At 41.0% G+C, this 23,795-nt stretch overlaps 1 protein-coding gene and 1 pseudogene across 3 annotated transcripts in view; both read left to right on the top strand.

Annotated features, from left to right (window-relative positions):
• The window catches only part of EPC1 (enhancer of polycomb homolog 1), a 102,440-nt gene that overhangs the window by 11,707 nt on the left and 66,938 nt on the right, over positions 1-23,795 (top strand). For 2 of the 3 annotated variants that reach the window (XM_036759855.1, XM_036759857.1), the window contains exon 1: positions 20,664-21,099. The exons of the other annotated variant lie outside the window; for it this stretch is intronic. In XM_036759855.1, coding sequence (XP_036615750.1) covers positions 20,947-21,099 — 153 coding nt within the window. In that variant the 5' untranslated portion in view covers positions 20,664-20,946. Of the gene's footprint in view, positions 1-20,663; positions 21,100-23,795 lie in introns of those variants that run through there. 3 annotated transcript variants of the gene reach the window in all.
• LOC118850055 lies at positions 13,526-20,139 on the top strand (annotated as a pseudogene).

Raw genomic sequence — 23,795 nt, 5'->3', positions numbered from 1 at the left:
AAATATAAATAGGATCCCAGATTTAGAACTTGAAGGCAGCCTAGACTAAAGGTCATCTTGTCTAATTCTCTGGTTTTACAGATGGAAAGCCTGAGGCTCAGATAAGGTAACTGACTCAAGGTAGTAAATAGAAGAAACTCAAATCCTCGTATTCTTAACCTTGAGTCTAGGAGTTTTTCCCACTATACCAAGGATTTTTAAGCTTTTTAGTGTGTGTCATGGCCCCTTTTGGCAGTCTGGTAAAACCTATGGACCCTTTCTCAGAGTAATGTGGTGGTGATGATGGTGGTGGTGGTGGTGGTGTTTTTGAGACTTTGTTTCCCTATTTTATCCAGACTAGAAGTACAGCATCTTCCCATGGGGCCAATCCTCTTGCTGATCAACAAAGAAGCTGTGACCTGTTGTTTTTCCAACCTGGGTCAGTTCACCTAACCACCCCCTTAGACATCCTGGAGACCCTCCAGTCCTGGGGTATGGAGGGTGTAAACATGTTGGAATTGTGCTTAGTACAGACATCCCAGGAACTTTAGCCCTATTGTAGCTCAGTCCACCAGCCTCAGTCTCCCCAGGTAGCAGAGATTACAGGTATGGGCCACCACACCCAGCCAGAATAATGTTTCTAAATGCATGAAATAAAATATATAGGATTACAAAGGAAACAAATTTTATTCAAATATAGTTATCAAAATATTTTTTTAAAACAAGTTTTAAAAACACAGATAAGAACCCCTGTACTACACCATCTTGTGAAGAAACTATTAGATGAAGCTGTTGTGCTGTTTTTTCATATTCATCATCATCATCATTGAATGTTAGACCTGGAAGGCATCTCAGAGATCATCTTATTTTCTAGATGTGAAAATAGGAGCTTGGAGAAGGTAAGCAACTTGCTCAGAGTCTTACAGGAACAGCGACAGATCCAAGACTAGAACCAATTTCTGAATTATAGAATCACAATATTTTAGAATTGGAAGGGGCGTCAGCACCATCTAGTCCAACCCATTCAGGAAAAAGAATTCCTACCACAACAAATCTAACAAGTGTTCATCCAGCCTTTGCTGGTAGACCTCCAGGGACAGGAAACTCGCCACCTCCCAAGGTATCTTTTTCTGCTTTTAGTTAGCACTAATTGTTAGAAAACCTTTCCTTACATCAAGGTTAAGTTGCCTCTTTGCAACTAAAATTTGCTGTAACCACAACATTTATAAGTTGATAGGATTGAAATGAATGATTCCCATCTTGCTTAATTTAAATGTAAGAGGCATAGGGTGGGCCTGGCCAATAAGAGTCCAGTCCCTAGAGTATTTATATTGTGCTCTTATGATTGGACTCTCATTGGCCAGTCTCATTCCACGCCCCATATAAATAAGGGAGTAAATGATTAATTTGTTTAAAAAACAATTGGTGGCTAAGACTGTGGAAACACAAGATGACTTATTTTTAATATTTAATTTTATTTCTTTCAATTAATGAAAATCTATTTTCTCTCCCTCCTACTTTCCCCCATGGGGGTGGGGGGAGAACAAATATGCAGAGTAAAACAAAACCAATTCCTACATCGGCCATGTTAAAAAATGTATGTCATCCTGTATCCTAAGTCCTTCACTTTTCTGTCAGGAGATGAGTAGCATGCTTTATTTTTGGTTTCCTGGAATCAGTTGATCATTGTATTTGATCAGAATTCTTAAGTCTTTCAAAGTACAACATGATTTTTAAAGCCTTTAGCAACAATGTCCTTATCCTTTTTAAATACAATTTGAAATGTGACATTTGACATTCTTTACTTTCAAGAATAAAAAGTCAGGGTTTTTTCAATGAATAAGAGAAAAGATAAGAATGTTTAAATCTTAGGTGGAAATTAAATATATACTGTCAAAGAAACTGTGCTATTGAAGTAAAAATCTAGATCATGGAGCAACGCAGGGATAGGAAGCTACCCAAGCTTGATACCTAGCAGGAGCTAGTCTTCAGGGAGCACCTCATTTTCTTAAATAATTTTCCTCTTTTCCCCAGACATTTTTATTTTAAAATCTTTGGGGATTATACCAGCAATTAGGCCCCAGTTTGTCATCACCCTCAGATTAGTGTAAAATATTTCTATACCTAAAAGTGTCGATGTACGTGCACTAACATTTTTGATAGGGAGATAATACAAAATTATTTTCATTGTGATTTAGAGGTAGTATTTACCTTTAGGATTACTTTTCTTTCCAAGTTTTAAGTTTGGGTTGGCACATACTTGCTCAAGGGGAGAAAAGATTATGCAAGTGTCACACTCTGAGTCCATTACTCAGCGAGGGTTTGGAGATGCTTTGCTCCTTGTCCAGACTATTCACTGACCAGCGGCCATAGTTTACTGCCAGCCAGCTGCTCCTTGATTGTTAATCCTTTCCTGCCCTTGTAAGTGCTCTGCTTCTAAGCTATGAAAATGATTTGTGCTCTTAAAACCCCCAAGGCATCTCTGTTGGCCATACTTCAAAGCAAATGGGGAAGGAAGAAGAAAGGGGAATTTGTGGAAAGAAAACATTTTTTCTTGGTTTTCTTTTAAAAATATGGTTGTGGTAAATAGGTGAAGGGGAGTTATGAAAACAAACTGTGGTAACTTATCTCTGAGAAGTATGGATAGGGAAACAAAGTTCTTCCAGCCAGACCTTGGTAGTAATCTGGGGAGCTGTCCTATCCTTTTTTCCCTTGAGCAAAAAAAGATTTTTGCCTTATTTTTCTAATCTATCTCATAAATGATACTTCTTCAGTATTTTCTGTGTACTTGTAAATGGGATGATTTTATATTATTTCAAAATAGAGATTAACTAAATTATCACCTTTACTTACAAAAAATTTCATCCCAGCCAGTTGGAAAGACAAAGGATTAAATTAAAGGAGAATCTGGGAATAAACCATAGATTAAGAACTAGAAGGGAAGCTAGAGGCTATCCCAACCTCCTCATTTTTTCAGATGAAGAATGAGGGCCAAAGTGGTTAAGTGACTTGTGAGGACACACAAAAGTAACAAAGGCAAGGTTTGAACCTGAGCCCTCTCCCTGCAAAGCTAGTTCTTTGTCCGTTGTGCCATACCTTAAATGTGAAGGATTGAAGAAATCATCCCATCCCTAATGCACAGTCAATCCAAAGGATGACTAAGTAGCAGCATGTCTTAGAGATTCTCCATCTAATGTTCTCTTCCTTTTAGAGCAAAAGTTTTTTTTTTTAAAACCAGCAAATAAGAAGTAGAGATAAGACTTCAAGAATGTTCACTTTTAGGTAAAATTTAAGCATGTACTGCAAAGGAAACTGTATTCTTGAAGTAAAAACTATAGAAGCCTTCAAGAAGTAATGTCTTCACAACTAATTATATGATCCTAGGCAAATCTCAATTTTTCAGTGCTTCAGATTCACAATTATCAGGTCATAAAAATATGTGTCCTTCTCGTCAACTTAATGTAAAGATAAAATGAAATAATCTCTACGTACCATAGTTAAAGGTAAAATACTCTATGTAAATTACAGTTTGCAAGATTCTTCTTCACTTTGATTCTTCATACTACCTTGATACCTTGATATGGTATGATACCTTGAAGATATTTTTCAATGAAAGCACTCACGCTTGACAAAAATAGTGTCATTTTATGCAGGTAGGCACTGTACCATCCCAGAGGAAATTTGACCCCATGCTTTATGGGGCATGGTCCTGAAGCAAAACTTTTTTATATGGCCACTGTGTAGCTACACCAAAGGGAAATTACATAATTGTATTTTTGTATCTAAACATGTGCATATTTAAATATTGGTTGACCAAATGGAAAGTTAAGTGAATCTAGAAAATAACTATTGCTTTTTAATATAAGCCAATTTTAGTAACTAGTTTGTAGATGGCTGTTCTTTTGATGCTTTAATGCTTTCATCTCATTAAGAATTTCAAAGTCTTTTTAAACACTGTTGGGTTTCCAACTTTATATGCAAGGAAAGGAAGCTCAGAAAAGTCAAATTATTCATTCAAGTTAATTGAGCAGGAAATAAAATTGGGACTCTAAGTCCCATTGTCCAAACCCATCATGCATTGTTAGAGGAGAATTTAATCCAGTTCTGATCAGGTCTTATGTTCATTTAGTTATGCTGTGGTCTAGACAGTATCAGTAAAAATATATACACATAATTTTGATACTACAAAATGGTGATACTTCCACAATTTTATGCGCCACTGTCTTGATGATTACATCAGTGTGGGTCCTCTGCATCAACGATGCAGATTACAACCTTTAAGAGAATTTTTTGTTGCAGTTGTAGCCATAGATAGAGTTTATAAATTTTAAAGAAGCATTTTAGAAAATTTAAAGTTAACTGAGTAAAATGAAAAGAAACTTAATGATTTGCCTTCCTATATCACATAGCCTTGTACTTTGAGCAGGATATCTTGGCATAGATGCTAACTGTAGAGCTTTAAAGGTGGTTTTTTTTGGGGGGGGGGCAAGGGGACAGGGCATGGTAGAGGAGAATTAATGACAGGATTCCTTCCTTTTCTTCCCTCTCCACCCCAGTATACAGTAAGGCTATTTTTCTTGCAAAGGAAACCCCTTTTGGAAAGTTTTGCTTACAGGCCCAGAGTTTAAACTGTTCTACACAATCAGCTCTATGGGAGCTCTATGGATAGAGCACCAGGCCAGGAGTCAGGAAGATTCCTCTTCATTCGTTCAAATCCAGCCTCAGACACTTCCTAGCTGTGTGACCCTGGGCAAGTCACTTAAACCCATTTGCCTGAGTTGCCTTATCTATAAAATGAGCTGGAGAAGGAAGAGGCAAACTAGTATCTCTGCCAAGAAAACCTCACAGGGGGGTCATGAAAAGTCAGACACAACTGAACAACATCATCACAATCATCTCTCTCCCTTTCAGCTCCAGACTTTTGTCATTTTCTGTGACAGCGGGAAGCTATAATGCTGGAGGAAACACATTCCCTTCAATGATGATAATAATAATGTGACGGGACAGCCTTGTTGACCTGACCCCTCCTTAGCCCGAGCTACAGTTCATTCAGACTGTTTTGCAGTGCGAGCTTTCTGTAGTTCCTCTTCTAGTGGGAAAGAATAAACTCCCTGCGGTGGTAGGGTCCCAATCCATTTCTCCAGGCCAGCTAAATTTTTGCCTGTTTGGATGTCACTCAGGCCTGAGCAGTCTGAATGTATAGATTTGTACCACTTTTACTTTATGCTAGGTACGGATATTATACAAATACCCATCTGATAATGTTCAGTGAAGTTCCAGGGAGAACTTTGTTTCTGAAGCTCAATGTGCATTATTTTTGTCATCCAAAAAAAGAAAGGAAGGAAGGAAGGAATAAAAAAAGAAAAAGAAAAGAAAATAGTGATTCCCAGGGTGTTTCAGAAAATTAGAGCCAAATTGATTGGTTATTTCTGGTTCCTGAAACCATCTACTCCTGTTTCCTTTAGAAGAGCTCTGTTCTCTTTTAGCTTTAATTATCTTATCTCAGATAGGTAATACTTTACTTTTGTTGAGCCCTTTATACTTTTTAAAGTCCTTTGATATACATTATCTCAGGAATCAGAGCCAGGCAGAAAATCTAGCATACACTTGAATTGCCTAAATTAAGCTAATATTAGGGAGAAAAAAGGACAAGGCCCAAGTTTTACCTTTATTATTATTTATTGAAGAACAAATATTTGTTCTATATCTTAAACCAGAAAAAAAAGATTACATTTAGGTAAAAGTCTTTATTTAGAATGCAAGGTTTAGGGCAGGGGGGCAGGGATCCCCTAGAAAGTTATACAACTTTATTTGTTGCAAAGTACCTAGCACAAATACTTTATATAAAATAGGTGCTCAGTGAACATTTGTGCATGGAGACATAATTTTTAAATGATTGTGCAATGCCCAATCTAAAGCCCTTCTTTGATGCCTCATTGTAAAACAGGTGACCTTAGGTTAAAGACTGTGCCACTGGAGAGTCAGCCCTGGCAGATCCTCTCAAGCTGAAAAGCCTTTGAGTATGAATCTGATAGCAGTTGATTGTCCTTGATTGTCCAAGGACCCACTTGGCTAAGTTCAGAGAAGGGCAGCCCCAGCTTGGCAGGAAGTTGCTTAACTTTCCAGCTATAGTAACACTTGGAGACTGTATACCCGAAACACAGAAGAGGGGCCACTGACTGATGAAATCACAGAAGCTTAAAGAACTGAAGAAAATATTTTAAAATAACACACAGTAATTTGAATACTGTATATCAGAATCTATAGTATGAGCTACACTGAATCTGCTATCATTGAATCATTAAATCTTGGAATTATACTTGTTTTGTCCTTGTAGGCCCAATGTAATAATAGGAAGGCAATTGCTTTTGGTATCTAACAGTTAATCAATGAAAAATGACAAGACTTGAATTTAGCTCACAGCTCTATTTCTGAGTCATTTGTGCAACTTAAATAAGCATAATTCTCCCCCAATTACTCAAAAATATACATTCCTTGATTACGCTATGGGGAGGCAGAATAGAAAGAATGCTGGATTTATTTCAGAATATGTGGGTTTGAATCCCAGGTCTGCCACTTACTAGCCAAGTGACCTTGGGGAAACCAGTTTGCTGAGGCTCCCAGGGCCTCAGGGTCCCCCAAAAGCCACTTTCGACTCTAAAGCTATGACATCTCTGTGCTCCCCCAGAATCTGACCAGAGTCAAGTGCCTAGGGGAGTACTATGGCTACATGTAGATGAGCACCACTCTTCATGTTGGGCCAAGTGAGCAGCAAAGTGTCCTGGCAGGCAAAGAAGTGGAGAATTGGCCCAATTTTCTTCTTTATTTTTGACTATGGACACCTGTATGCAGCTTCTGTTTTTTACGTATTGTGCTAAAAATTTTTCGGTCATTAACAATCATCACATTAGTGAAGAGTTCCTATGTTGGCATCTGTTCTCAACCTAATTTGGAATGTTATTACTGCATCACTGATGGGTGTTGTCTTCACTAGGGACTAATAAATCAAAATTTAACTTCTTGAATTTGGTCAAATTTTACTTATGTTTATAATCCTAAATGTGAGGTTCTATAAATACCCCCTTTTTGTACTGAAGTTCTTGTGTTGAAAATGAAATAAACAATCTGTTACAGCTTCTTATGTAATAGCCTATTTGAGACTCTGAATACCATCGAATGTGAAACTTACTAACATGACTATTAATAATAATTCCTACATATATAGATCAAGTTTCTGTATGCTGAGCTACGAGGACTTTTCCGTATTTGTTTTCTTATATTGAATATCATTTGTCATAAGTGTCTTCATACAGGAGTTAGTACTTAAGTTGGACCTTAAAAGAAGGCAGGTATATCAACAGAGAGAGGTAGAGTCTGTTCCTGAAGTGAGGAACCCTTTAAGTAAAGACATAAAGATGGGAGTGAGCAGAATGAGAATAGAACACAGACAGGAGGCAAGTTTCATTTTTGTTTTTGTATTCTCTAGCACCTAACAGTGCCTGGCACATAATAGGTGTTTAATAAATGCATTTTGATTGGTTGATATATTAAATTGGCCTAAATAATATTTGTAATACAGGATTTGTCCATTTCCTCCACAATACTCTGTTGTGAACTTTCTACACCTCTACTGGAAAAACTTTTCAGTGATTACCCATTGCCTAGAATAGAAACTTCTCATGATAAATGACAATACCATGGTACAAGGCTAGGAGGTAGGTTGGAGCTAGATTGTGGAAGGAATGCAATAGATAGTTACTGAAAGTTTTTGTATAAGTGTGGAATGTTCAGAACAGAACATATTAATATTATTTGGGCAGAGAAACCTGTGAAGCCATGTAAGAACTGATGCAGAATGAAGTAAGCAGAACCAGGGGAACAATTTATACTATAACCTAAATATTGTGAAAAATGAACTATTCTGAAAGACTTAAGAACTTTGAACAACTCATTGATCAACCATCATTCCAGAGGACCAATGATGAAGGATGCTAAACACCTTATGACAGAGTGGTAATGGACCAATGTGTAAAATAAGATAAATATTTTTGAACATGACCAAAATGGGAATTTGTACTTGACTATGTTTATTTGTTACAAGGAGTTTCTTTTTCTTTCTATGTCCAGTTGGATGGGGAAAGGTGGAGGGGGAGAAATAAATGTTTGATCATTGAAAAAGTAATAAAAATACACATTATTTGGCTTAGTTAATAGTCAGTCAATCAAAAGAGCATTGATTAAATGGCTACTGTGTGCCAAGCACTGTATTAAGTGATGGAGATACAAAGGCAAAAATGAGATTTTCCTCATTCTATTTTGGAAGACAATAGGTTTACATGCAAGTATATATGAACTTGTATGAATAAGGCAAGATTCTTGATATCGATGGTGACCATGAATATGCCTGTATAGTTTGAAATCACAAAGTATAAGACACTCTCTGTATAGAAGGCAGAAGTAAAACATTTATTCAGACACCAGAGGATCAAATCCTAGAACCAATAACCCCAATTCGACATAGCAGTAATGGTATTCCAAAACCAGTAAATCCACCTCAATGTAACAGCAAGAAGATTAAAACATAGTATCACAGCAAAGAGCCAAGCCATCCTGTAAACTTCCTTTCTGCTACAGCCTTCCAGTAAACACTTACTCACGAATCCTAACTGTCTGCTTGCCTGTATCCTCTCCTCCCACAGTTCTGAAAGCCCTTGCATTTCTCAGAGCCCTTCCAGTTCTCTCTCTCAAAGTTCTCTCTTCTTTGAAGCTCTCTGAAGCTCAGTAGTCTGAGCTTAATGGCTACCCCCAGGTAGGCTTGGGGCTTAGAACCTAGTAGAAAATGGGCATGGGCCTGGGGCTTAGCACCTAATAGCAAAAGGGTATGGGTCTGCCTACAAGCAAGCCTCTCCTAATCAAGCTTCCCTTTACTAGCTCCACCTGAGGCCTATTGAATGGGTGGGGAGGGGGGTGGTGGTGGTGGTGGTGATCTTTGATCACATTAGCACCACAGAAATCCATTAAAAGATAAACATAAGGTAATTGGTAGGGGAGGCATTAGCAGTTGGGCAGATGAATAAAGGCCTCCCATAGCTATCCTAGTCTTCAAAGGACATAGTCCTTAAGGAGTTCAGCATGTTCTTTTCTCTTTCAATATTTCCCATAGCAGGCTACTAAGACATCAGTATTTGTTTTACAAAATTCTTGCTAGGGAGTATTTGGGGGACAATTTCGGAACCAGGATGATTGGATTGTATTTAACTGCTTGCTCCATTCCCTATAGATCTAGTTATGCTCACTTAGGGAGACCTTCATCATGAAAAAAGGAGCAAAATGGCTTTCCATGTGACCATAAATGAAAGCTATTCTCCCCAAACTGCTGTAAGTTGTCAAAAATCTACTCTTTCTACTCAAATGGAGTGAGAAGGAAGATTCGAGCTTAAAATATATACCTATACTCAATAATTCTTTATACTATAACATACTATATTATTCAAGGCTCCTCCAAACTGCCATAGGTTTACAGAAATTTACTCTTTCTACTCAAATGGAGTGAGAATGAAGATTTGAGCTTAAAGTGTATACTCAATAATTCTTTATACTCTAACATACTATATTATTCAAGGCTGTACTAGACTAGCCTTCACTGTACGATACTGTACGAATAATCAATTGGCACATTGCTTAAACTGATATTAAGAATACCTAGCAGGGAGAAAGCCTTTTTCATAATTTAAGCTTGCTACATTATAAGGAAGATGATTTGATACCTAAGTTCATAGAATGTCATGACACGGATTAAAAATTATTTCCCTGCTTAAGCTATAGTATTGTATCAAAATATATGATTACCTTCATTCTGAATCCCTTTCTCCCTCCCTTACTTCTAACCCAACCTTTACCTTTACCTTCTGATAAGGCTAGTTCAAACCTTCCTCTAGGAAACTATATAGAGGATAAGATGACTTAGATATGGGAAGGGACCTTAGTAATGAATGTTCAGGAATGATGATCACCTGATTTTATTACTCTTCTATTTATGATACTTTCTTTATACATCTATTCAATTTGTACTATAGGCATGTGATATATTTCTTGGTAAAAGTAATTTTCAGTAGTTTCCTGTGTGTATATTTTGTTAAAGATTTTAAGTTTAAGTACAAATTGAATAGATGGGTCCAGATGAACATGACTAGATTTGATAGGGGAACTCAAAACCATACAGTATAATAAGTGGTTCAAGGAACTGGGAATGTTAAATCTTAAGAAGGGAAGACAGGTCTTAGAACATAAGAACTGCCTTTAAGCATTTAAGAACTATCATAGGCCGGATGTATTGAACTTGCTTTCCTTGGTCCCAAAGGGAAGAACTGGGAGTGGAATTTGTAGAGAGGCAGATTTCATTGTCACATAAGGGGAAATTACCTAATAATTACAGCTTTCCAAAAGTGGAATTGGTCTCTCTTTTCCAGTCAGAGCTGCCAAAATGTTCTGCCCAAGGCACAGGTCTGACCATGTTACTCCCCAGCTCCACAACCTTCATTGCCTCTAAGATAAACCAAAATTCCATGACCTGACTTTTGAGACATCCTGCAATCTAGTTTCAACATATCCTTCCAGCTTCATTTTTTGTCACGCTCCTTTATGTACTCTATGTTCCTGCCAAAAGGGACTTTGTGAACCAGACATTTAAGCTCTTCCGAGTACTGTTCCCCCATTTCAGCCTTCTTTCGTGGTCATTCTCTTCCTTCAAGGCTTAACACTTAAAGCCAGGGTTCTTAACCTGAGAGGGGGTGGGATCAGACTCTCCAAGGAATTCATGGACAGATTTCAGGAAGTCCTGTGAATGTGGATGGGAAAAAAAATAGGATCTTTATTTTCACCAACCTATAACTGAAATTTAGCATTTCCTTTGATCATAATTATTTAAAAATATATTCTGAGAAGGGGTACATAGGCTTTACCGGACTACCAAAGAAGATCATGCTCAAACAAGGTTAAGAAAACTGCTGAACTAAAATGATATCTCCTCTGTGAAAAAATTCCCTCATCCCCAGTTGAAAGTATTCACTCACTTTTCAAATTTTCCCCATTACTTTGGATCTTTCCTTTGCTTCCCACTATCATGTTACCTATGTACATGCTACATCCCTCCCTTATTGCTCTGCCCACTCCCACCCAAGTAGAATATGAGTTTCTTGTGGGCAAGAACTAAGTCTTCCATATAGTGTGTGCTTAGTAAATATTTGTCACGTTGACTTCTCTGTAGTAAGTCACTGATGACCATCCCTGGCTTTCATGATATAATACTGTTGGTGTTTTTCCTACTACCATTTCCTTGCAGGTGACTCCCAAATCTTTTTGGGCCTGAGATCTATTCTGAGTTCTTGCCATCCCAAACTTAATACACTTGAATGAAACTTCTTATGATTCCCATTAAACATGCTCCTCCTTTTGTTGTTACTTGGCAAATAAATGCAACAAATTGTGGCTTCAGTCTTCTCGTAGCCTCTGATCTCCGGAAGTATTGATTCTTCCCTTCCTTTACCTCTCCCATCCAGTCACGTACCATGTCCCTCCAGTTCCTCCCGCATACCTTTCATATCTCTCTTTCTCAGTCTGCCCACCCACTGCTACCATATGGGAACATTAACTTTCACAGGCCTCAGTAGCTGGACCAGTCTCTGAACAGATCTTTTTGCATCACTTTTCTCCTGTCCTCCCAACTCATGCTTTATGCAACTGCTAGGCTAATATTTCTTATGCAAAAAATCTAGTTATGTTGTTCTGCTCAAAAATCTTTACTGACTCAGACCTCAGAGTGTCCCCAAAGGCTAACACTCTCATTTTATAAATTAGGAAACTGAGGCCTATCACAATTATTCACATTGCCTAAGGTCACACTGGAAGTAAATAAACATCAGAGGCAGGATTTGAATACCAGGGAATGGATGAATTTAATTCAGGTGATCACTACATATGCTAGTGAGAATCCCTCAGAAGAAGTTGAGTAGCCTTCATAGTCAATAAAAGGGTGAGAAAAGCAGTACTGGGGTGTAATCTCAAAAATGACCAAAAGGTATCTGTCAGAATCCAAGGCAAACCATTCAGCATCACAGTAATACGAGTCTGTGCTCCAACCACTGAGGCTAGCTAAAGAAGCCAAAGTCGATCAGTTCTATGAATACCTACAACATCTTCTGGAAAGAACACCAAAAAAAGACGTCACATTGATCATAAGGGATTGGAATGCTAAAGGAAGAAATCAAAAGATAATTGGAATAATAGACACGTTTAGCTTTTGAGTACAAAATGAAACAGGGCAGAGACTAATAGAGGTTTGTCAAGATAACTTGCTGGTCATAACAAACGCTCTTTTTCAACAACCCAAAAGACATCTCTACATGTGGACATCACCAGATGGTCAATATAGAAATCAGATTGATTATATACTTTGCAGCCAAAGGTGGAGAAGCTCTATACAGTCAGTTAAAACAAGACCTGGAACTGACTATGGATTAGATCATGAGCTTCTCATTGTAAAATTCATACTTAAATTGAAGAAAGGGAAAAAATCAGATTGTATAGGTATGACCTAAGTAACATTTCTTATGAATATGAAGTAGAGGTGATGAATACATTTAAGGGACTAGATCTGGTAGATAGAGTGCCTATAGAACTACGAACATGGGCTTGCAATATTGTGGAATGTGTTGGTAAACAAAATGGGCTCTTAGCACTCAGTTTAACCAAGTGCCTTTGAAGAGTTTGGCCTTTGTTTCCTTGATTAGATTAGGAGTCCTTGGTGACCTCCTTGCCTCAGGGGAGGGCCTAGCTTATACATGAGTTTGAGTGACATGTTTGGGACATCAGAGGCTTTTAGACTGCGTGGGTTTAAATCGCCTCTTTGTGACGATTTTAGGTCATGTGGGTGAATTGCATGTGTGACTCACCCTTGACCCTGAAAAAGATATAAAACCAGGGGTTGGTTTTCTCTTTTTCAGAGCTCTTACCCACAGCAGTGGTGGCTCGAGTGACTCTGGGCCAGCCCTTATTATGAGCTCCCGGGGTGAACCTAGATGTTGGTAACTATGAATTGTATTTGGTCTGTCTGTCAATGTTTGTAATTTGTTTGTATTTGCTCCGAAGTTCAGGGCGGTGGCTTTTTCCCCTGAACTAAGCGAATGGTATTTGTACACTGAATTAAAGTAAACTTGTCAACCCCTTAACGTTGCTTTCCTTAGTAAAGCAGATCAAAAGAACCTGGACTTTGGCAGCATTCTTGCTGTTGGGCTTTTGTTGGTCTTTCACCCCCAGCTGCTAGCTGGATAGTTGAAACAAGGAGGCATCAACAAAAAAACATTTAAAAAAAAAGAAGAGCAAGAAAACAAAATGTCTTTCTGAAGTTTTACTAGTAGCTGAGGAAAGAAGGAAAGGGAAAGGAGAAAGCAAAAGATATACTCAAATGAATGCAGAACTCCAGAGAATAGCAAGGAGAGAGAAGATTTTCTTAAGTGAGCAATGCAGAGAAATAGAAGAAAACAATAGAATGGGAAAGATGAAAATCTTCAAGAAAATTAGAGATATCAAGGGAACTTTCAGGCAAAAGTGGGCATAATGAAAGACAAAAAGGGTAGGGATTTAGCAGAAGCAGAAGAGATCAAGAAGAGGTAGCAAGAATATGCAAAAGAACTATACAAGAAAGATCTGAACATCACCAATAACCATGATGATGTAGTTACTGATCTAGAGCCAGACATCCTGGAGAATGAACTCAAGTGTGCTTTAGGAAGCATTGTTTTTTATTTGTTGTTGTTGTTGTTTTTTGGCAGGGCACTTGGGGGTAAGTGAAGGAAGCATTGTTAACAGTAAGGTTAGAGTAGGTGATGGAATTACAGCTGAGCTATGTAAAACCCTAAGAGATGATGCTGTAAGTGCTGCAATCAGTATGCCAGCAAATTTGGAAAACATAACAGTGGCCACTAGACTGGAAAAGATCAGTTTACATCCCAATCCTAAAGAAGGGAAATGCCAGATAATTTTCAAATTACTAAACAATTGTACTCATTTTTATATACCAGCAAAGTTATGCTTAAGATTCTGCAAGCTAGGCTTCAACAATAAGTGAACTGAGAATTACCAGGAAGGCAGGCTGGTTTTCGAAGAGGCAGAGGAACTAGAGACCAAATTGCCCATATTCACTGGATTATGGAGAAAGCAAGGGAGTTCCAGAAAAGACATCTACTTCTGCTTCATTGACTACACTAATGCCTCTGACTGTGTGGATCACAACAAAATGTGGCAAGTCCTCAAAGAGAGAGGAGTACCAGATTATCATACTCGTCCCCTGAGGAACCTGTATGAGGGTCAAGAAGTAACAGAACAGAACATGGAACAGCTAGTTGATTTAAGATTAGAAAAGGAGTATAGACAAAGGCTATATATTGTCAACTTATTTATTTAACTTATATGCAGAGTACATCTTGCAAAATGTCAAGCTGGATGAATGAAAAGCTGAAATTAAGAGAAATATCAATAATCTCAGATATGCAGACATGCCACTCTGATGGTAAAAAATGAAGAATAATCAAGAAGCCTCTTGATGAGGGTGAAAGAAGACTCTTTAAGACCTGGCTTGAAACTTTAACATAAAAAAAAGATTAAAAAAACACTTAAGATATTAGCAACTGGTCCCATTACTTCCTGGCAAATAGAGGGAGAAGAAATGGAAGCAGCGTTGATTTTATATTCCTAGGTTCAAAGATCTCTGCAGATGGCAACTGTAGACATGAAATTAAAAGACACCTGCTTCTTGGAAGGAAGGCTGTGGTAAATCTGGACAGCATACTAAAAAGCAGAGATATCGCCTTTCCAACAAAGGTCCATATAATCGAAGTTGCAGTTTTTCCAGTAGCAATGTATGTCTGTGAGAGTTGAACTATAAGGAAAGCTGAGAGCTGCAGAATTGACACTTCGAAACTGTAGTGCTGGAGAAGATTTTCGAGAGTCCCTTGGACGGCAAGGAGATCAAATCAGTCAATACTTAAAGAAATCAATTCAGACTCTGCACTGGAAGATCAAATACTGAAGCTGACGCTTAAATACTCTGGCCACATAATGAGAATATGGGATTCATTAGAAAAGGCCTTGCTGTTGGGCAAAAGGAAAAGGGGATGGCAGAGGATGAGATGGATAGATAGCGTCATGGAAACAACAAACATGAACTTGGACAGACTTCAGGCGATAGGAGAGGAGAGAAGGGCCTGGAGTGCTGTGGTCCGTGGGATCACAGAATTGGACATGACCAAACAAATGAACAATAACAGCCCGACTCAGAAGCCAGGGCTCTTTCCACAAGCAAAGTTCACATTCATTTGTCTGTCATTGCAGGCCCTCCACAATCTTATCCCTTTACTTTTCTGTACTTATCTTATACTGCTCCCCTTAAACACATTCCAAGGTCCAGATGGAGTAGAATATTCTCTGCTTTCAAATACAACAAGTATTTTCTTGCCTCCACCCTTTTATTCACATTCCCCTTGAAAACTCTCCTTTAGCTATTCATCTGTTGATTTCCTAATGCATATACCAGCTTCTCCATGAAAGTTTCCTGATGTCCCCTTCCAGAGATGATCTTCATCTTTGACCTTTGTTTTGTGCCTCTATAATGTACTTGCCGTGTAAGCACAGTGCATTATAGTCATTTGTGTTTTTATCTCATCCTATAGTATGCTGTTAGCTCCATGAGTTAAAAGACTGTGTTATATAAACTTTGAATCTCCAGTGTTAACCACTGGACTCTGTACACAGTAGGTGCTTAATTAATGTGTGCTGAATGAATGACTCCTGAAGTCTCTTCCAACTCTGAGATTCTATAATTCTTTGATTCCTGAAAATGGGAGTTGTTTCCTTTGATTTCTTCATATTTAATGCCTACCTAACCTAGTGGTCTGCATGCAATAGGCTCTTGATACATGTTGTCAACTGATATTAATTCAATATAATAATTTTAAATGTTCCTACTAATGTGCCTGATTTTTAATTTTTAACTTTTAGTTTTCAAAGACACCCTTTTATTTTTAATAAGTTAACCATTGGAATTTAATTTTTTAAAAAACTCATCAAATAGATCTTTTATCAAGTATTAACCAAAGCACTGTCAAGAGAAAGGTGGTTTTATGGAAAGTTTGATGAATTTAGGGTAAAGGAACCTGAGTGTGAATGCCATGTCTGACACTTAGAAGACATAGGACCTTGGAAAAGTCACATCTTTGGATCTCAGCTTCCTTCCATGTAAAATGCAGCAACTGACCTCACATGGCCTCTAAGATCCCTTGCATCTCTAAAGCTATGACCTATGAAAAGCTGCAACCAAAATATTATGATGCTTTCCAACCACCTAATTAATTTTTCATAAAAGCCAGCAACACTTTAAACTGGTGGTTTCACTTGGCAGACACATGCAGATCATAACAAAAACCAAGACTGTTTTTACTAACTGAATAATACCATCATCTTACTCAATATTCAGTTGTGGGGTTATTTTAATGTCTCAAATTACTGTGTCTGTACATCTCACTATTCTGTCCCAACAACTACACCTAGAAATAGCCCCATTAAACATTACTACACTGGTCTTAACCTCTATTAAGCTTCCTTTTCATCAGTTTCTAGCCAGCCTAGCAAGGTGGAGATAAGGTCATTTACCAGTTTGGGTGTTAAAGAAATTAAGGTTAGACTTGGAAGTAGTGGAAAATACTCAATCACTTCTGATTTTTTTGGTCTAAATTTTAGTGAAGCTTTTTCACTGGCTTTTAACTTCACCTCAACTTTAGTCTCCGAGTATTATAAAATAAAGTGCTTTGTGTTTATAGAGCTTTTTATCTCAGAGGAACTCAAATCACTTTATTGATATCCACAACTAATATGGACATTCACAACTATCTCATGTGGGAGGGAGGCATTTTTCCTCTTTAGAAAACTAAAAAAAAAACAAAAACCAGAGAACTTAATGATTTATCCAAGATAACAAAAGAGATTCAACTATAATTAAAATGTCTTAGACTAGCCCCATGACCCTTTTAAAAAGTATTTTTAGGAAACTCCAATTTGGGTACATTTGTTGTGATTACTACATCATTCACAAATAAAATATCAAGCAATAAGTTAACTGCCTTTCCTTCAAATGAGAACTTCTTAGAGTACTTAGTACAATCACAAAGTGCACTAAAGTGCTATGTTAATTTTTTTAATTTTGGGACCATCAATTTCCCTAAGAATCTTTTTTTTTTTTTTGAGGCAGGGAGAGAAGTTAACATTTTCACAAACTAATCTATCATGGAATTTTAGAGGAGGAAGACATTTAGATTCCCATTATTTTAAAAAAAAAAAGATATCCTAACATTTTAAGATCTTATTTTCTATCAGCTAGGATTTTACAAATAGTGATAACGTTTAAAGTTTGTGTATATGTAACATAAGCTTATATATATGCAAATCAATCTCTTGACAAGCATTTAGCAAATGGCCGCTGCGTACTCAGCACTGGTGCCACTGTGCTAGACGTTTTGGGAGAATGTAAAAGATACGGAAGATACAGCACCTCCCCTCCAGAAATTTATTATATTCTAGTTGCAGAGATAAAACATAAAACAACTAACAAAGTTTTGTACAACTTAGTATACGGAGCTCAGAGATACAAGAGATTATCAGTCTTTCATTGAATTTTTCGAACTGAATGAAAACTTGAATATGAAGTACAACCCTCTGATAAAGAAACTGAAGCCCAGAAAAAGTCCTTAGTTCACTATGGGGGTTAAACTTGAAATGGACCAGAGGGAGACCATGGAAGAAAGTCTGGAGGATTGCCAGAGGTGGGAATGAGTACAGCATATGCTAATGTCAGGGAACTGATTGTCCTGACAAGAAAGGTGGCTTTTGGGTAGCAAAAATGTTGGACGTTAGGGCAAGATGTCAGTAGGGTGTCATTGTAGGTATTTGATCTGAGGAGAAACACAAAAGTAGTATATAAGGAATATTAGATTGAGAGAATATTGTGAATATATGTATATAGGTACGTATACCTATGAGGGTGCCGTCTTTAGGTTTTGTTGGTTTGACTCTTCGCTTTCCTTGCTAAATGTCCATTAACATTAGCAGAAACCCCAATTTTGGAATAGAATCTATATTTTGGGTTTAAATTTTTTTTCCTAACTTACCGGAATTATCACTTAATCATCTGTCGTTTCCTGTCCATTCCCAGTGCTATGACCCTATTCCATTGGCCTCCTCACTGTTCTCTCTTGTAGTCTTCCCCATACTTCAGTCTATCCTGTATACCACTTCTCAAGTTATCCTTCCTAAAGGGCAGCTTCAGTCACATTAGTCCCTTGCTCAGAAATGCCCAGTGGCAACCAAATCAAGTCCAAATTCCTGATATTCAAAGCTCTCGGAAATCGGATCCAACACATCTTTTTTAGCCTTACCTTCCAGTAGTTAGCTAAACAAACAGTGCTCTAATAAAATCAGACCTCTTCTTCATCAACCCCTTTGTTTATGTTGGGCAAACATCCTTGAACTCACCCCCCCACAACTTACCCTATTGAAATCCTATGCATTCTTCAAAACTAAGCTCAAATGTTATCTTTTTCATTAGAAGTTTTCCTTGGCCTAAAGTGGCCTTCCCTTGTACCCGTGGTACTTATGTCCTGGGTTGTACTCCTCTCCCCTACTAGACTGTAAGCGCCTGGAGGTCAGAGGCTGTCTCTTGTCTGTATCATAGCTCACATTTATATATTTATAAGGCATTTCTTTCAAAGTAACTGTTGAGGTAGATAACAGTTCTATTTTATGGATGAAGAAATGGAGACACGAGTAATTTGCTGTCAGAAAGCAAGTGTCTTTCCATCTTCTTGGTGCCTTTGTATTTTAAGTAACACCTATGAAGTGCCTTGCATATGGTATATATTCAGTAAACTTTGGGAGGATCTATACTTGGGAATCAACAGTAGATCCTCAGTGGGTTGTGGTTGTTTTAAGGGGATTTTACCCATCTAAAGGAATGGTAACGTTTGTTCCTGGAGGAGGAAAGATTTTTGTACAAAGTTAAGGAAAACCTGGCACTACTCTCAGGAGTTTGTTGAATCAATATTCTTTATATTAGCATGGTCATGTTGTAGGGAAGTGGTGGATATTCCTGTCCCCGGTACGGACTAGAGCTAAGCGAAGCTAGTAAGCAGCAGTTTGCCGGTCCGCCCTAAGCAAAGCCCAAACCTAGCAGTTAATGATATTGACCGTACTTATTTTTATGTGATGTGGGATGTGTACCCTGGGGAAAGGGAGTGATGAAACATTTTTGTTGAGTGAAGGGGATTTTTCTGCAATTGACCCATCGTGGACCGTTTTCAAAACATCTCAGCGGAAGCGGCTCTTGGAATCCAAGTTTGCCCTGTGTCTCATCTAAATTCTTTCTGTTAACAAATAATCAAACGCCCTCATGTTCTTGTTATTTTAGTTGGAGAACCTATAGGTTATTTACTATCCTTCCCACAAATGGCATTTATTTAATGTTTGTAAAATGCTGTAGAAGAAAAATGCCTAAAGAGTAAGAATGCCTGTCAATCACGGCCACTTTGGAAACAGCATTTTCTTCTGCCCCCAACAGGAAATCAGTGCTTGGTAAAGCTCTCAGCACCGGGAAAATTGGGGGAGTGGGGCATTGCTTTTGCAAAGATTAGATTCTTTCTGAAATTTACCATTCTGGGGGTTACAGTAATGATTTCCTTCCCTCCCTCCAGCTGCAAGAGAGGGAAATGTGTGTCTATCCACCTGTACCTACAAAATAAAATAAAAGCCTTGCTCATTTGGAGCCGAGCGTTTAATATTCATGCCACAGCGCAGCGGCTGGGGAAATCGTGATCAAACGCTGTGTTTGGTGCAGTCACGGGTTAAACTCTCCCTCCTTATTAGCGTCTCCCGGTTAGCCGCTTGCACGTGGTCTCGCTATTAGATGGGGGGATCCAGGGGGCAGGGGTCGTGGTTGCTTTTCGCAGCAGTCCCGGCCCGCCTTATGCGCGCTTGTTGGCTCGACTGACTTCACGACCGTTTCGTTGTAGAGAAACTCTAGAGCTGTGTCGGCGCGCGCCCGTCTGCATGTGTGCATGAGTGCGTGCGTGTGTTCACTCCGCCACCTCCGTCGCGCCTAGGTTTTTCTGCCCAAGGCCCCCCAAGTCGCTCCCCGGGCTGCAGGAGCGCGCCCCGGCCGCTCGGAACCATTGAGCTCCAGACGGCCGCCGTCCCAGGCGGACCGCGGGGCGGGGGACTTGGGGGGCGGGCGGCCGGGATGGCGGGGGACCCCGCTGAGCCCGGCGGCGGCCGGACCGAGCGCCCCCGCGGCTCTCCGGGAAGCCCCGGCCGGGAGAGGGGCGTGTGCGGCGCGCCGGAGGCGGGGGAGCCCGAGGTCCCGGCAGCGCGGTCCCCTCCGGGCCGCGTCGGGCGGGAGCGGGCCCCGGGCGGGGGAGGGCCGGTGGGGAGGAGAGCGGAGCAGGCGGCGGCAGCGGCGAGAGCGGCGAGGAGCCGGAGCCGGAGCCAGCCGGGGAGCAGGGGTTGGCGGGGGCGCGCGCAGCCCGTGCCGGCGCCGGCCTCGAGCCCGCGCTCCCCCCCTCCGCCGCGTGCCCGCGCCGCTGCGCGATGCAGTGTGGGGAATGGCTGGGGTTGGCTGAAGAGCGCACAGTGGAGTTTTAATGTCCGCCATGTTGGCCATGGCGTATTGAAGAGAGCGAGTGAGAGCGGAGCGGAGCGGCGCAGGCACCCACCCTCCCGGCTGCTGAGAGGGCCCGGCCGGCGGGCTCCGCGCTCCGCCCCTCCAGTCCCCGGCAGCGGCAGGCGAGTGGGGACCGAGCCCCGGGTTCTCCATGATCCCGCTGGCCGGGGCCGTTTCCCCAGAGCGGAGAGGTATCAGCTGCGCCTGAGATGAGTAAATTGTCGTTTCGGGCGCGGGCGCTGGACGCCTCCAAGCCGCTGCCGGTCTTCCGCTGTGAGGATCTGCCCGATCTGCACGAGTACGCCTCGATAAACCGGGCCGTGCCGCAGATGCCCACCGGGATGGAGAAGGAAGAGGAGTCGGTACGTGTAAACTCCCCTGCCCGACCCACCGCCAGGCCCCGCTCCCCCTGCTGCCTGCGGCGGCCACGGAGCGGCCAGCCCCACACAAAATGGCCGCCATCTTCTCTTCCCCGCCGACGTTCAGTCGCCGGCCCGGCCTTTACCCCGACTCCCTCGGCCTCGACCCCCGGCCCGCCGCGGCCCCGCCGGGCCCGCACCGGCGCTGCCCACCGCCGCCCCCCTCCCCGGCCGCTTCCACCCGGGACCCGCCGGGTTCGGGGGCCCGAAAGGCACAAAGGGGGTCACGTGACGAAGCGGCCGGCAGCCATTTTGTGGTCTTTAGTTCTTGGGTTGGGCCTTGTGCTGCGAGAGAGGGGAACGGGCTGGGGGGGGGGCGGCGGCGGGAGGGGGAAAGCGGCGGAGGAGCGCCCGCCTGCAGGCCTCCCGGCTCGCCGCTGGGTGGCGCCGTCAGGTCGTCGGGGCCCTCGCGCCGCCGCCGCCGCGGCACTCTGGGGGATTTTGCTCGGCAGCTTTGGCCGGGAAAGCATTTCCGTTTCTAGGCAGCTCCCACGTGGGGCCTGTCGGAGGCCCGTGTTTACTGCAGGCCCCCGGATCCGCTCCCGGTTATTCTCAGGACCGACTGCACCCCCACCACGTCCCGTCCCCGAGAGCCCCTCGGAAAGGCCGGGGTGCCGCGGGCTAGCCGTGCCCAGCAAGGCCGGAGGTCGGCTAGGTCCGAGCTCGGGACCCCGGCCCCGGGTCTCCTCTTCCCTCCCCAATCCCCGGAGCGCCGCGGGTAAAAGCCATGACTCGTCGTCCTCCGCGGAGCCTCCCGGAGGAATGGGCTGCAGGTTTGTCGGGGCCGTAGGGCTTGTTAGTTCCGAGGCGTCAGAGCCCCCGGAATAGCGAGTGCCCCACGCGGGGGGTGACCGGCCGAGGGGAGGAAGGACGAGCGTGTGGTGGCTGTGATCCCCCGATAACCGTGCAAGGGCCCTTGTGGGGCGAGCTTCTGGGCTTAGAACAGCCTTCTGCTGCCTATTTACTATTTTCATTTCTGTTGTTGCTCTAGGCTTACGTAGAAGCACAGGCAGAGCAGAAACTGGTTTTTAATAAGTTGGGTTCTGACGGGAGGTCCCTTAGACACTTCTTTTCTCCTCCTCTACCCCCCCCCCCCCCATCCTTCACCGCATACCTGGATGCCTTCTAATCCTAAGGAATTGCATACCTTGGTTTTCAGGTACAGCCCACTTAAAACAGGGTGCAGTGTATTGACAATTCCAGGAAATCAACGAAGCGCACACAGCAGTTTGTGGAAGTTACCAATTAGAACGCATTACTTTTAACAGACTTGTGTATGACTGTACTGTAATGCTTTTTCTTCGGTACTGTAATATAAAGGATTTAAATTGTACGGTAGTGATGACACATTGTAATGTTGCTCAAAAAATAAAAACTGATTAAATTGTTTTGGTTGCTTAGCAAATTAATAAATAGTTGTACCAGCTGAATGTTAACTTTTTTTGAAAGGAAGTAGTGTCAAATCCATCACGTTTTCATGTGCACTGAAGGAACCGAGGGTAGGGTGAGGCATGCAGCTCTCACTGACTTCAGCACCTTATCCATGAGACAGTGCCTCTTTAATTTTTACTTGTGTTAACTTCAGAGTAGAATAGTGCAACTTCTGTTTTTGATAAGTGATATTTAAAAAAATTAAAGTACTTGTGACTGCAGTATCTTGTCTTTTTGTTTTATTTTTATTTGTATGTAGGCTTTCAAAATTATCTGATGTGGGAGGGGGTTAATAGGCGCTAGTATTACACCTTTTTAGATGTAAGTAGCTCTGTAATGGAACCAAGAAGAGAGACCCTTAATTGCTTAATTTGCTCCATAGGTAATAATACTTTTAGGATTGTCTTATGAGTTCTATTTAGGCATTCCCAGGAATACCTTAATTTTGCTTTCCTTGACTGTAACTATCTAAGTTGTCCAATATAGGTGACTTTGCATTTAAAGTTTTAAGTTTATGAGGGAAATTATATCAGTTGCAACATGCTAGTTCTGTGGATTTGATATATCTATAGCATATGCGTGATTGAAGGCAAAATTCCATTTCCAATTCAAAATTGGCCTGATTTCACTAACCAGAGAATAAGAAGTCAAACTGAGGGGGAATGACAACCATTAAAAGAAATTTTATACTAGACGTACTCTTCATCTTTAGATCTTAGTAGTTGGTTTCCATGTTAAGCCTCTAAACCAAACACTAAGGGATAAGCATTTATCTTATAACACAGAAAACTTTTAAAATTCCTCTAAAACACGGGGAAATAAGAAAAATCTTTCATCGACATCTAGTTTCAGGATCTTAGATACTACAGAACTGAATTGGGGCCCTCCAATGCTATGTTCATGACAAGACAAATGAAACTTAATATAGATTAACTCGATCATCTGCAAAGTTTTGTTTACCATTAAGCCTATCAAAAATCTGCCACACTGGGAACCTGATACTACTGCTGTAAATGTAAGAAAAATGATTCCAGCAAATACAGGTCAGTTAAATACACTAGTATGTTACATAACCATGCTTCTAAACAAACTCTCTTTGGTGGGAGTGGGAAAAGTTGCTAAGACCTGGAAGTGAGTTGTCTTCATTTAGCCTGATGTTTTTATCAGAAGAGCTATGGTCATTAGCTAGTCGTCTTTTGACTAGGATA

This window comes from Trichosurus vulpecula, chromosome 5 (assembly GCF_011100635.1).
Source record: "Trichosurus vulpecula isolate mTriVul1 chromosome 5, mTriVul1.pri, whole genome shotgun sequence".
Lineage (NCBI taxonomy): Eukaryota > Metazoa > Chordata > Mammalia > Diprotodontia > Phalangeridae > Trichosurus > Trichosurus vulpecula.
Note: the sequence above shows the minus strand (reverse complement) of the source record. Positions and strands in the feature narration are given on the sequence as shown.